This window comes from Condylura cristata, unplaced genomic scaffold, assembly GCF_000260355.1.
Source record: "Condylura cristata isolate star-nosed mole 26May11 unplaced genomic scaffold, ConCri1.0 scaffold00018, whole genome shotgun sequence".
Taxonomy (NCBI): domain Eukaryota; kingdom Metazoa; phylum Chordata; class Mammalia; order Eulipotyphla; family Talpidae; genus Condylura; species Condylura cristata.
In genome coordinates, this window is record NW_004567119.1 from 11,993,794 (window position 1) to 12,008,553 (window position 14,760).

Consider the following 14,760-nt stretch of genomic DNA (forward strand, 5'->3'; position numbering starts at 1 on the left):
GACAGAGTGGGGAGCAGAACAGGCAGATCGACGAAGTACACTGCTGAGGGGAGCAGCGGGCGGGTCAGGAGAAATCTGCCTCGCCATGTGGTCTCCTCCGGGGCAGGCGGCAGGCGGGAATCGAACTCATGCGGAAGCAGCTTTAGATTCTCAGTGCTGCGCTTTAACCCGCTGCGCCACCAGGGAGGGCCTGATTTCGCATTTTCATTGAATGACACCGAGTTACGGCACAGAGGAAGGCACATGGCGCTCATCAGCCTCTGCGTGACGACTGTGTTCTCTTTCCGGTCCAGATCCTTCCTTCACTGCGCATCCACTTTTCTGTTAGCTTGACTTTCCTGCCCTCCTTCCCCCTTCCCTTCTGGTAGCCATTAACTGCAGACCCTCGATTTCTTCATCTAATGATGGGACTGCTCATATTTACCTCCCAAGCAGGTCACTGAGTGGGTTGGAGGAGATAATTCCACCAGGTGCTTATTTAGCTCAATGTGTGGCCGCCAGTGAGCTCTCTAAATAACGCACCCCGTTATTACTGCATTCTTAGGTAGACAGGGGCACGCTGACCTCAGTCCTCATTTCAAAGTTTCCTTTCAGGACATTACCACAGCAGATGTCCTCTTCACCCACGTTCCTCGCAGGTGGCCTCCCGGGAGGCCTTTCCCATCCTTGCTCTGTGCTGGGAACATGCCCACATGGGGAAGCTTCCTGCGTTAGTACCTGCACCTTTCCCCCTGCCTCCCTCATCCACTCTGACAGGTGGAGAGTGAGACACCCTGTGCGCCTTTGACTAAGCTCAGCGTACAGACTGGTTGGACAGCTGAGGCATCTCGGCCCGTCTGAGGCGCCTTGTAGACACAAGTGGCCTGTGAGCGGGGCGACTGGGTGCTCAGTCGTCCTCCCTTGAGTTCTTCTCTCCCTTGAGTTTTCGCGCACTCAAGTTGTGTTTCGCATCAGCATGGCTTCCTCTGAGGAGTTAATGTGCTGCGAGAGTGGGAGTTTCTGGTAAATCTTCCCAAGGACATCAGAACCAGAGTTCTTGTCTTGGGGTCTTGCTCTGAACGTATCAAGCATGAAAGTGAGAACGGCGATTTAAAGTTTCTGTGAAAGTTATTTCCTGAGAAAATTCTTTCCTTCCAGCTTTATCCATTGAGTGAGAGAAAATTCTGTTTCTGTGTTCCTTCCAGGAAGCTCAGAAGAAAGATGTCACTCTTCTGAAGTTTTCTGAAAAGTTATATTACGTGCAGGAGGCTTCTAGGTAAGTAGGGAAGGCCGAAAGTGAACTGTGAGGTTCAAGGGTTTTCTTAAACTGCCTTCTCATAAAAACCGCTTCGGGTTCAAGTTTGAGCTTTTAAAAGCTTTATCCTGTTGAACTTTCGGAACTGCCTTTCATTTGCTTCCCAAGGTGTGTGCGCTGTCCTCCTTTGGAATTTGGGGATTTTAAAAAAACAATCTTTATTTTAAATCTAAAAAACCTTATTGCAGGCTCTTCTGATGAATTATCACAAGGGAGCTCTATCTTTTGGGTGTGGATACATTAAGAAATATATAATACATATACATGGGTAATATAATACATGGGTATATGTATTGCACATTTATATCTATAAATTCAGAAATTACATTACATTAAGATACATTAAGAATTTACATTAAGAATTACATTGTACTTTAAGAAATGTATAATACATACACATTGTGTTGAGAAATGTAACCACGCCCAAAGCCCGAGCTCAACCACACAGCCTGACGTTTGTATACACCAGTAACCATCCCGAGGCCGTGCATTCCTGTGTCCTTGTCAACGAGCAGGGGACGTTTGTTTTCTGCCACATGAGAAGTTGGAACCTTACCAAAGACCGACAGGACCTGGTTGGTTCTAAAGTAGTCAGTGGAATTGACAGAGAAAGTATCTGCCGAACACTGAGCTCTGTTCACACCCTTCGACCTGCTTCTGGTGCTAATGCAGATGTGGTGATGGGGCCGCTCCTTGCACACCTGCGAGGTGGAGTTTTACGCTTTGAAATTTGCAGTCCATATCCATGCGTCCAGGGGTCAGTGTTTACTGACCGGCTTTTCGGGAAACAAATCCTGATCTGTAGCGTTTGCTGACTGCCCGGGGCCAGCGCTGCTGCCTTAGGCTACTCACGGGACGTGGCGCAGTTGGCTCACTGGGAAGAGGGACCCAGCGTCGTCTCTGCAGAACTGCTCCCCCGGCACCCCTCTCCGCCTCTCAGGTTGGCCCTGCTCCTGGATCCAGTAAGGACAGCCCTGAGCCATACACACAAACACATGACTCATGACTTTGCCAAGCTAAGCCCTGTTGGCTGGGGTACCCTGGTTCCTGACTCTGAAAATCTAACCACAGATTACAAGTCTCCTCCAGCGTGAGATTATCCGCCCAGAGGCGTGAGCAACTCACAGTCCACATTTACAGATCAGATTGCCCCCCCCACCCCCAAAGAATAAACATCTTTTAGGAGATAGCAACTGTTCTGGTGTGGAATTACTGAAAGAAATATGATGAGTTTTCCTCTGATCGGTGTTAAAAAGCTAAGAGACGTCTACAGAGAGGACTAACCATTGCGTTTGTGGAAGGATAACTTGTGATCAGAGTCATTCCATGGGGAAGGCCAGCCAGCTGCTCGCGTAGAAACAGCCCTATCCAGTAAGGCTTGTTGATGTGTCACAAAGTGGGGTCCCCCTTAGGGGGGTGTGGTTGTAGGTGGGTGCCAACGGCGCTGAAGACCTGGGTGCATGGCACAGTGGGCTGATGGCGGGAGCAGGGCACCTCCTGTGTGTGGATGCTAATTGGATCCCACCTGGTTAGTAACTCTTCATTTTACTGGGTGTGAAAAACACCATTCCCACTCGCTGCCCTTGATCTGAGGTTTATAACAAAAGCCTCAGCCCAGATGCCCTGCCCTGCAGGATTCCAGCTGTGCCAGTTCCTGCTAGGCTAGAGCTGCAGGCCCTGGGCATCTCCCCTCGCCTTGCGCCCCCTCTCCCAAGCTCAGCAGCTCAGCATAGCTGCCCAGCGTCTCCGGAGTTGAAGCTTTTGTGTCTGTGTTTAGTGACCAGAGGGGAGTGTAAGAACCTGAGTTCTGCCAGCTTTCAGTGCCAGGGCTTGTGGCACAGAGGTGCTCAGGCCGGTCAGTACATTGCCTCACAAGCCCCGAGATTTGGGTTATCTCGCGCCATCTTTGAACAGGTGGCATCTTGAGGAAGGAATCACCTCTTCAACAGCACCGGGGGAGCCCTCACTACGAGGCCATCTCAGCGGCCTCCGCACGTTGGTCTCGCCTCACCCGGGCTGGTCTTGTCCGACGCATCCACAGCAGGCGGCCCCCAGCACCGCCTGCCCACCTCCCCTTCTTCTTCCAGGTTGTCTCTGGACAGCACGGAGGCGGAGCTGCACTCGCTGTCTGCCAGGACGAGGTCTCTGGAGGAGAACATCCAGTGGGACAGTGAGCTGTGTCAGCAGATGAAAGGGTTCCTGAAGGTTCGTGGTGCATTCCAGCCAGCCCCCCTCGTCCCACCTGCCAGGGGCACCCCGAGCTGGTTAGACTTGCGCGGGTGTTTGTGGAAGCAGCCAGTTCCCATTCATGCTCCTCCCTGGTCGGTGCAAGGAACTTTCACTCTTTCAGTGGCCCCTTCTCTGGAGACGGCGTGTGTGGCCTGAGCCGAGGTGTCTGCTCAGGGGCTGACCCTCCCTGTGGCCTTAGTGATTTGTTTCCACCAGCTTAGGGGGCTGAAGCAGCAGCTCAGGGTTTGGTTCTAAAACCAGGTTTTAGCGATTCCTGTCTCTCCATCAACATTCTGGACAGAAGCAGTAAACACACCCGAGAACCATCTGTTGTCCTTCCCTTGTTTTTATGGAAGAAACAAGCTGCGTCTTGGCATGTTTTATAATAAGAACAGAACACAGGCTCCCCGTGCCTATCAGCACCCCAAGACATCAGCCCCACAGGGTGTGTCCAAATAAGATCAACAGAAAACAGCAGAGTGGACATGTTTGTGACAGCTCATTGTGACTCACTCCTCAGAGTCTGACGTCATTTCTTTTATCTTCCTTATTTCAAAAAATGTAGTCCTCAGTGGCTGGTGGGCTAGTGGCTGGCGGGCTAGTGGCTGGCGGGCTGGTGGGCTGGCGGGCTGGTGGGCTGGTGGGCTGGTAGGCCGGTGGGCTCCTTAAATGCCCGAGCCCTGGGCTGGCACCCTGTGGGCCGGGAGGGAGCAGTGAGCTCTGATGTCTGTATCACTTATTCGTAGTTGCCTCGAGTCTCCCAAGCTTCAGCTCCGTCAGCCGACATCTCATTTCGCTTATTAGCTCGGCTGTGAGTTTGCCTTTACCATTCAACACATATTCCGTGTTTTCTTCATTTTTAACCAAAATTCCTGTCCTCTTGAATATGCACTTTTTTTTTTTTTTTTTTTAAGTGAAACAACAAAGCCAACCCAGCACAGAGACACTTGATAGCAGGAAAACTGTCCCGGGAAGCACATTCACACAATAAACATGGGATTCAAGGAGAAAACCTGTCACCCCTGGAGACTAGAGTTTCCGTGTCTCATCTCCCACCCCCCAGCCCTTAATTAAATATTCACACCTTACACTGAGCAGTACGTGAAGGGTGACGTAAAAGCTGGCCCTATCTCAGCCATCCCTCTGGGTGGCTCTTTGAGGACAGCTTTGAGCTCTACGCACGCCTTTCTGGTCATTTTACCTCTGTGAGTGAAATGTCCCCCACAGCAAGTTATTTTTCTTTTTTAATAACGTCAGTGCCTTTTTAAGTCGGGAGACACAATTCTTTCGGGTAGGGCCGGGCCCTGGAGGTCTGAATGCGGGGTGAAATCACGGGACTTTGGCCTCTAAGTGGAGGGAAACCAACCAAGATTTCTGAGTTGAAATGATAGCAACAGATTTGCAAGTCATTTTCCGTGTTATGACCTTTTGGGGGAGAAACAGAGCAAACTGGTTTGGAACTTTGACCGGTCAGCCCAGGTTGGCGTGGGAAGTTGAGCATGGTACCACCTCTGCTAATTTGCCATCAGTCACCAGTGATCGTGTGACTTTGGACTTTCTCCTCTGTGGCCCTGATGCTGTGGGAAGGGATCTAAAAATAGCGCTTAGCAAACATATTATTCTCTACACCCATATTCATATTTCAGTTTTCCAAGTCCTGAGGTGACTGCAGGGTGCTGTGTTTCCCCGTGGCCTTTTCTGCCCACAGGACCTGGGGGAGACAGAGGTGGGGACCGAGCCCCGGGGCGGATCCTGTCAGGAGTGCTGTTTTCTTGCAGTTGAGCTGGTCTTGGCTGGAATCCACCTTAACCTCAGTGGAAGAATGACAGGCAAAGAGTTATCTTTTCATTAATACCCTTTTCTCCATAAAGAGAAATCCAGAGTGAACCCACACTCAGCCTGGGGCCGCTAACTCAGATGGTTACTTTCTCTGATATTTGGTTTCCCGAATAGTTTCGCTTTCTACCACCTCTTGAATGGTCTGATGTAAGAGGAGCAGGGAGTGAATGAGGCTGAAGTCTTCTCGAATTTCCCCATGTGTTCTGTAGTTCTGAACTAATGCCTAAGCTGCGATACCCTGCCTTGAACCCACTTCCTAGAGAGCACCCCACGTCCTAGGCCCACCCCCACCCTTAAAGAAGTCTCTCAGGTATAAGCCTTCGTGAAAACGCGAACGTGTGATGTGCTTCTCACGTCCCTTCTCACATCAGCCTCGCCCACCAGTGAAAAGTCCGGCAACCTGGGGCCCCGGTGTGACCCCGAATGTCGGTCTCCTGAGGCTGCGGCGCCTCCAGCGGGCTGCTGGCACCCCAGCCTGGCACTGTGTGTCACTGGGCTGTTCTCTGGCGGCGCTGCTGTGCGCTTGACCGGAGCAGAGCCCCATCCAAAAGGGTGGAGAGCTCCCTGGAGGAAGGCAGGTTTCTCTCAGTGGGGGGCAGGGTCCTGGAGCAGCCTGAGGGACATTGAATGAAGAAGGGGGTGGGCTTGTACAGGCAGAATTGCTAACTGCGGGTGCCCTACGGAATCCCCTGCTTTCATAGCAGAGTGAGCCTACCCCACGCCTACGGTATTTTGTCAAGGGGGTAACAAGCATGGACTGTAGGACAGTTTCCCAGGGAACTTGGAGAAACACCCTGGAGAAGCAGCCCTGGCTGATGGCTTTGGGCCTTGGGGGTGACACTGACCTTGACACAGCTGGTATTGAGTTTCCAGTCCTCAGGACAGGGCAGCTTGTCAGTCCAAACATGTGGCGTGGAAGCCTTAGGTAAACCATCAAACCACAGAGGATGTGGCAGGCCAGAGACAGAGGGTCCTGCCGAAGCCACAGTTCCCCTGTGGCATTTTTGCCACAGGTTGAAGCTCATCATCTCCCAGCCTCACCCGCTTTCACCTTGCCTGGGGCCCTTTTGGGGTTCATTTTCCCTTCGGCACTGAGCACGTTGGACTTGCCATGAATCTTCTTTGCTGAAACCCAACGCTCAGCCAGGAGCACCAGTCTCCCGGGCACTGGACAGGGTGCCGGGCACCTCAGCAGCTCACCGCGCCTTGTCTGTCTTCCTGCAGTGTGCCACGGAAAAGCTGAGGGACTTGGAGTACTTGAAACATGAGCTCCGGGACGAGGCCCACACCCTGATAGACTTTTTCTGCGAAGACAAAGAAACCATGAAACTGGACGAATGCCTTCAGATATTTAGGGACTTCTGTGTCAAGTTCAACAAAGCGGTTAAGGTACGGCCGATGGCGTCTCGGGGGTTTCAGAGTTGTGTCTTTTCACTGCCGCCCTCCCGGACCCAGCCGTCTGCCCATGGCGGAAAGATGGTCCAGCGTTTCCGTGGTTTCGGGGGGACTGGGCCCAGGGAGCGTGGCCAGCGGCTGTGGCTCGCGAGGGTCCAGCAGCTTACACCACCACTGGCGCCGAGGTCCTGGAAGCCTTTGCTCCGGGGCACGTATTTACGATGGCGGTCACTGGATTAAAGTCCTGTCTGCAGGAGAGAATATCCTCTTTCGGGGAGACCTCTGTTGGGGTGGGATCGTTGGAAGGCCCTCACCCCTTCCAAGGGCCGTAGCCATGGCCAGACCACCTGATCTGCCCTGGCCCAGGTCAGGCTTCGGAACTCTCTAATCTTGAAGAGTCGTTGCTGTCCGAAGTGCTAACAATAGCAGCTATTTTTCTTGCCCATCAGGCTCTGATCCCAGTAATCTCTGAGGTCAGTACGGAAGCCAGAAAATTCTCTGGGTACTTGACTTTGCACATAAAGCTTTCAGTGAGAAACACCCACCTCACGTCCCCTCAGCGGAGATGAGAAATCAGATACTTGTGCATCATCCCTCCTGTGTTTGAAGGGCAGATTTGTCCTTTGCAGAATTTCATCGGGGGCTGGTGCAATTTCTCTCCAGCCCTAAGTGGGAGCCCAGAGTGACTTGAGCCCCCCACCCCTCCCTTCTCGCTCCAGCAGGGAGCCAGCCAGGCGGACACCCCTACTCCAAGCAGTGAGCACAGCGAGGGAGGCGGGGTGGGTGGGGGGCCAAGTTGACTCTTTCTGAGCTGGGGTGTGGCCCCGGGGATGTGTGCGTGCAGACACCCTGGCAAGGCGGGGGTCCGAGTCCAGAGCCGCGGGAGAAGCCGGGGTGACCAGGCAGAGCCAGAGCCTCCCAGAGACCTGCAAGGGGAAGTCCCTTTGGCGGCCGGTTGTCGAGTTAACAGCGCAAACAGAACGGACCGGGGTTGTGCAAGCGCATTTCTGTGACTTGGGCATACGGAAAGTGCAGGGCCAGGCGGGGAGCCAGCTCGGGGGTGTGGCTTCAGCCGTTGGTGGGGGGCAGGCACTCCGGCGTGCCAGGTGGCAGGATTTAGGAAGCAAATCCCCTCTCCTGGTCGCGGGCCGAGTGCCCCTGGGCCAGGGCAAAGTGGCATTGCTGGGGTTCCTCTGCCCGGTGCAGTCTGAGAAAGGAGGCGCCCACAGGGGCGTGCGTGCAGGCATGAGTGTGTGAAACCCTGTCCTTGAGACACGGGTCCATTTGGGGCCCTTTTCAACACTGTGCTGTTTTTCTCTGCTGTCGCCCTGAGAGCTCTTTCCGAAAGTGCCCTCTGCCTGAGCCAGGCGACCGCCTGGCACAGACGCTGCGTGCGCCATCCCAGCCCACACCGAGGGCGCAGGGCCTTAGAGCTGCAGGCTGGGCCCAGGGACCCCACAAGATCTCAGGTTGCGGGGTGGCGCGTGCTCCTGCCAGGCCCCTCCCCTCCGCAGGGCGGTCGGCCAGCAGGTCCCAGTCGTGGGAGTCTCCAGGGAGGCGGCTCTGGAGCTGCACGAGGGTCCCGGGCGTCTCATGCAGCTTTCGCTTCTTCTGGACCCTCCCTCAGGACAACCTCGAGCGGGAGGCGCAGGAGCAGAGGCAGCAGCGGCGGCTGAAGGAGCTGGAGCAGAAGCGGCGGTCCTGGGCGGCGGGGGAGCTGGGCGGGTTCGGCAGGAGCAACAGCGAGAACGACATGGAGCTGCTGAGCCAGAAGGGCGCAGAGGACCTGCCCCCCTTCCTGCACACCGGGCCCGTCAGCCCCTCCCACCGGCCCCCCAACACCCGCCGCTCCCGCCTCTCCCTGGCCACCGCTGCCGACCGGGAGCTGCTGACCTTCCTGGAGGGCTCCACGGGCAGCCCCGAGCCGCTCAGCCAGCGCAGCAGCTTGCCGGGCAGCAGCCCGCTCCAGGCCCAGCCCATGGCAGCCTGGACGGAGCCTGGAGGCCGGAGGGACGCAGCCTGGCTGCAGGCGCAAAGCCGTCAGGCCCCGCAGAGCCAGGAGGACGCCGCCCGCCCGCCGCCCGCCTGGAGGAGGCCCTTCCCGGCGCCCTGGCCTAGGGACCCTGCCTCTGCGGACCCCGGGGCCGGCCGGGGAGGGGTCAGTGTCCTGCGAAAGAGGAACAGTGAGCCTGTGGGCCTGGGCCCGGCTTGGTCCCCTCCACTCTCGCCGTTGGCTCTGGGGGTTAGGGAGCACGAGCTGGTCACCGGGCTGGCCCAGTTCGAGCTCCAGAGCCCCAGGCAGCCCGAGGGGACAGTGCAGCTGACCCTGAATGAGGTCCACCCAGTGCAGCTGGCACCTCCGGAGGACAGGAGTTTGCAGTCTCCAGCGGTCAGCAAGGGCAGCCCGGTGCCTGTGGACAGGGGTGCCCAGGGGCGTCTCTCGGCCCTGGAGGAGGACGGGGCTGCCCTGGAGCCCAGCAGCGCGGCCCCAGCGCCCGTGGGCAGCAGTGACCCTCCGAAGGAAGACCCGGGACGTCTGCTCGACATCTCCGACACCACCGGCTGCTCTCTGACCGTGGACTGCGCAGAGGGCGCCAGCCGCAGGCCCGAGGGAGGGCAGCCCGGAGCGGGCGACGAGGGGGACGGCTCTGTGTCTTCTGGGGCTGGGGAGCCGGGGAACAGCCAGGTTTCCACCCCCAGCCCCACGGGTGCGGCCCCTGCTGCTGTGGCCGGGAAAAGCGGGCCGAACCCCAAGGCTGGCCTTCCCAGGGACAGGCTGGGCAAGGGGAAGGAGGTGGTTGCAGCAAAGAGAAACTCCCTCAAAGAGGCTCCCCTTGGCGCCCCCAAGCCCGGGGGTGCCCGGCGCAGCCCGGGGGCAGCTGGGTCCAAGCCCGTGCGGACCCTGACCTCTTCGGAGAGCGAGAGCATGCGCAAGGTGGTGCCCATCTCCAGGTCCAGCCGGGGCTCGGGGGGCTGGAAGCGGCCCCCACGGGAGCCCCCCAGCAGCACAGAGGCGCCGTGGTTGCGCCGGAGCTCCGTGAAGGGGACCGCGGACACGTCGCCCCGGAGGCCCTCCACGGGGACGGAGGAGCAGCGGCTGCCGCGGGCCAGCGGATCGGTCAGCGCCCGGCCCGGGAAGGAGCCCTCGCTGCCACACCGGGGCTCTTTCAAGAAGCCCAGCGCCAAGCCCCTCAGAAACGTCCCCAGGCAGAAGCCCGAAGAGATCAAGATCGGCCGCCCCAACTCCCAGGGCCCCGACAGCCCCGACGATGACGAGCTGCAGCCCCCTCCGGTCCCCGTCACCCCCCGGGCCCCACCCCCTGTCCCAAGCTTTGCCCGAAACACTGTCGCCTCCTCCTCTCGGCTCATGAAAACGGACCCTCCCCCCGTGGGCAGACCCATCACTAGGACAGTCTCCCAGCGGCAGCTGAGGGTGAAGGGTGTCCCCGAAGACACCACCAGCAAAGACAGCAGTGCCCTGCGGCGGGCCAGCAGCGCCCGGGCCCCCCAGAAGAGCCCAGTGCCTGCGGAGTCAGGGCCCCGGGTCAACACAGAAGCCGCGCTGAAGGGCCGAGGCCCTGGGGACAGGGCGTCGCTCAGGCCGAAAGACTCCAGCAGGACCACGCTGGGGAAAATCCTCAACCCCTTGCGGAAGTGACGGGGTCTGCCCTGTCACCCTTCCTGGGGTCCAGATGGGGAGCCTGGCTGCTGCAGAGGCCGACACCCCGCGCCCCACCTGGACGGCTGGCGAGGCCGGTGTCACTGAAGCTCCAGCCCGGGTCCTCCTGCTGCGCCAACTCCCACTGTGAACCCCAACCTCAGTGACTACTGTGATGGGCTGGCACCCCACCACCCGCTCGCCCCCAGAGACCCGCTGACTCAGACACCTAAGGGGACCTTCTCATGAAACGAGTAGAAAAAGATGCCTGGCCAGTTTTTTGTATATCAAAGACTTATTTTTTTATTATAAAATGGAAATGTTATTTTAGTTGGCTCCTTTGGCAGAGTGAACTGCCTCCCAGGGGGAGGGGGGAGGGAGACAGGGGAAAACCCCTTACTAGGAAGATTTTTTTTAATCCCTGGCCTCAGGGTTGCACAGTCCGTTGCTGGCAGCTGGACTCTAGGCCCGGGGTGCTCTGTGGCGGCCACCGTCCCCTTCAAGGCCTGCTGCCTCGCACCTCTCTCCTCTGGTGACTTGGGTGAAGGCGCTTGAGGCGGGGAGGGGGGGATGGTCTCCCATGGGCACCCGGAGTTCTGTGTGTTCAGGGCGGGTACTCTGGGGGCCCCCGCAGCGGCTGGGTGACAGCCCTCGGAGAATGCCGGGCTTTCCAGAATCTAGAAGTACCATGTTGAATGGAAAGGCGTCAGGGACTGTTGAGCTGAGCATACCTTGTCCATGCTGGGCGTTCTCATTTGTGAATCTGTCATAAAACAGTGGAGGCTGCTAAGACTTTTGTTCACTCTGGTTACAGGGAGAAATACCCCCCACCCCACCCCCCCACCCCCATGCCGTGACAGTATTTTCAATGTCACGTGTTTGTTTGTTTTTCTGTTTTTGTTTTTTGTTTTTTGTTTTTGGTTACAGTGGTTTTTAAACCCTGAGAAAAACAGGCTTTAAAAACAGCCCCCACCCACCCCCGCCTCAGTGCAATTCCTTTGAGAAGAACTTATGTCATCAGGTAAATTTTGGAGGGAAAAGTCAGGCTTCATTCAAAAGAAGGGAAGACATGTCTTTTTCCTAACCAGTGCCCATTTCTCCCCTGGAGACACATTGGGGAAATGGAACTCGTGACAGCTTAAAGTTGCTCCCCCTTTCTCACTTTGGTCATGTTAGCGAAACCTCCATCTACATCCGGCAGTAGGAGATGGGATTAGGCATGTGAGAACATCACCTGCCCCCCCCCCCCCGTCCCGGAAACTGTGGGCTCCCCGGGGAGCCAGATGGACACGGCGTGCTCGAAGGTGGAGGACGGGAGACACCTGATTGTGGCAGCCCTGAGCAGGTGTGTCTGGCTCCTCAGGGCAGGGGACCCCGCACGTGTTCGCCTCAAAAGCCCAACCCGTCAGATCATTAACCATGCATTCCGCAACGTTTAGAACAGGGCCCGCGGTGGGTAGGACATGGCTGAAGGGGTCGACCATTTGGCTCTATGGATAGTGATGGGGTCCGGACCCTAGGAACCCAGGTCCGTATCCCTGCTGATCACCGATAACGGTGACCTTGGTCACTCCCGCTCCCTAAGCCGTTTTCCAGGCTGTGCGACTGGGGGCCCCCAGGGTCCTCCCAGCTCCCCAGAGTCGCAGTCTGTGCCCACAACCAGCTCCCCAAAACCCCCCGGCATCTCTGCTGCAGAGATGCACCCAGAAGAGAGCGCTTGCGACTGGGTTCTTGCTTAGAACCCAGTAAGCTGAATGTGGTGTCTCACTTCGCCCTGTGGACAACTGTGTATGCATCTGTGTGAGCAGGTGATCATTTTATTACCTTTTATTGGTAGTAAGCTTGGAAATATAATTTAAGTATATAAGAAAAAAATGTAAATAAATTTCTATATAAATTTGTGTAAGATGAATGTATTTAAAGGCTCATTTATATGTTCTTTTATGTAACATGCAGTTTAATAAAGTTCCTGTTTATGGGAGTTAAGATTTATCCTGGCTTCTTTTGGGGGTGTGGCTGTGTGTGTCCCCAGCAGTGAGCAAGTTTGTGATCAGCACAGAGAGAAGAAGGGTGCCCGAGGAAGGGGGTTCGAGAGGAATCGGAGCCAACAGCCTTTTTCTTTCTTTCTTTTTTTTTTTTGTTTTTGCTGGGCTTGAGTGTTCTATTAGGCTCCTGTTTCTATTATATCCTGGGAGTTGTGGTTTGCTGTTTTCACGTTGTGTGCTCATTTGAATGGTATGTACAAGCTCCCCTTACACATGAATTAATTCTTGAAGGTTCATCAGCTAACCATCTATGGGAGAAAGGGCAAAGACCAGCCCCCCTTTCTGGCTGCGGGAGGAAAGACCCCCCAGCTCCCCTTCCTTCGCCCGGCCCTCGGAGGGCGTAAGAGCGGACACCGGGTTGCGGGTGTTCCGGGCGGGCGCCTGCAGGAGCGGGAGCCGCGCCAGGCCCGTGGGCACCCTGCAGGCATCAGACACGCCGGCCGCGGTGGAATGCGCGGGGCCTCGTGCCTACTCGCTCTGCTCCGCGTTCCAGGCCAAGGCTTGTGTAATCGACGTGGGCCGGCAGGTCTGGATCTGCTCCTGAGTGGCCTCGTGTGCTGGCCCAGGACACAGTTGGGAAATCGCAGCTCACCCCCACGGCGGCCTACGGAGGAGCGGGCGGAGGGAGGCGGAGGGGTGGCGGGATGGGTGTCAGTGCTGGCTGGAAAAGAAAGGGCAATTGTGGAGAGCCGCCCTCCCCCTGTCTCGCCACTTACTTCTGCCCTTGTTCCGGCTTTATCCCCACGTGGGTGGGAGGAGCCAGGAGCCACGGTCAGGCGCCAGCAGAGGGAAGGCGAGTGGCGCGGGGGCCTTGGCCGGCGGTGGACAGCCTGGCCTGCGTGCTCAGGGCTTGGGGTGCCGGAACCAGCCTGGACCCCACGCTGCTGCACCAGGGGTTACCAACGTGAACCCAGATGGACTTGGTGTTTTCAGGGGCGCCTGCAGCCTTCTCTCCTCTCATGCTCCGCCTTCACAGGCATCGGCGTTCGCTCTTCCAAAGACACAGCTGAGCCTGCCGGGCCTTCGTGGCCGAGTCGCTCAGGATTCTGCATGTGTATGTAGGACAGGCTCTGGGGGACTTTGCTAGAACCCTGAATTTTCTGAGGTGCACACCTGAATAACTGCACCTGAGGGCAGGCTCTCTTGCCTCCCACCCGGCATGGGTGGCATTTTGCTGTTTCACGGGATTTTCCTTTGAAACTCAAGCTTTATTCTTTTTTTGAGATTTATTTTATTTGTGCATACAAAGTTGGGGTACAGGCCCGAGGTGCAGAGCGTGAGAGGCTTCACCAGAGACAGTGGGGAGCAGAGCAGACCAACTGACGAAGTACACTGCTGAGGGGAGCAGCGAGCGGGTCAGGAGAGGTCTGCGGTGCTATGTGGGTCACCTCCGGGGTGGGGGATTGAACTCGTGCTGAGGTGGCTTTAGCTTCTCAATGCTTTAACCTGCTGCGCCACCAGGGAGGGCCTCAAGCTTTATTCTTAATGCTTCATTATGCTTTGGCATCAAGATCCAGTTCCGTCGAAAATTAAATGACTTTGCAGTATAGGTCCCCAAATACGCATGAGCATCCAACATACAAATCAAATTGGAAAAGGGTTGTTGCATCCGGTCACTAAGTTCTTAAAGCGATTTTGGGCCTGAGCATCGACAAAATGGGGGACGGTGGTGCTACAGAGTGACTCTGTCCAGCATGTTGGGGTGACAGAGCAGAGCTCAGGCTCTCCATGGCAGGCCCAGTCCCCAGAGAGACCTCTCCCTGGGGGCAGGGGTTCCTCGCCAATCCTCCCAGTGAATTGTCCAGGGGCTCATCAGAGCATCTCCTCGGCAAGCGCCAAGGGACACTTCCTTGCACACTTGTCTGTCTTCCAGGTCAGCACTCTGTGGGGAGGCTGTTGGCTGCTGGTGGGTAGGTGGGGCCAGGGCTTCAAGGACCACCCCGTGAACTCGCTCGTGGGTCCTTGGCCAGGAGCGCCAGCAGCCTGGCAGGAGTGGCCCCTCACTCCCCCAAGAGACTTTCAGGGGCCGACTCACACGGGCCATCCCTTCCTCACACGCTGATAAAGTTCCAGTTTGCTCGCAAGTAGATTTGAGGCATTCAGAATGCACTGTCCCGTGGCAGGGAAGCCCCCCAGAAACCAGCCCTCCTGCTACTCTGCGGCACTCAGTGGAGAACCCCACTTGTTGCTGTGCTTCTAGAGCAAAATCCAGAGGACTGGGAACTCCTCTCACTTCCAGGCATTGGGCTCACGCACTAAAATTTGAGGATACCCGCTCATTCTCCACTCGGGAGGTGAGA

General features: G+C 56.8%; 1 protein-coding gene across 1 annotated transcript in view; it reads left to right on the top strand.

The window, feature by feature from the left end:
- Positions 1–10,728, top strand: part of FHDC1 (FH2 domain containing 1) — a 29,045-nt gene extending 18,317 nt beyond the window's left edge. The window contains exons 8-11 of the mRNA XM_004685332.2: positions 1,185–1,255; positions 3,382–3,499; positions 6,587–6,751; positions 8,385–10,728. Of these exons, the coding sequence (XP_004685389.1) occupies positions 1,185–1,255; positions 3,382–3,499; positions 6,587–6,751; positions 8,385–10,415 (2,385 nt within the window). The 3' untranslated portion in view covers positions 10,416–10,728. The remainder of the gene's footprint in view (positions 1–1,184; positions 1,256–3,381; positions 3,500–6,586; positions 6,752–8,384) is intronic.
- Positions 10,729–14,760: the final 4,032 nt, after the last annotated feature.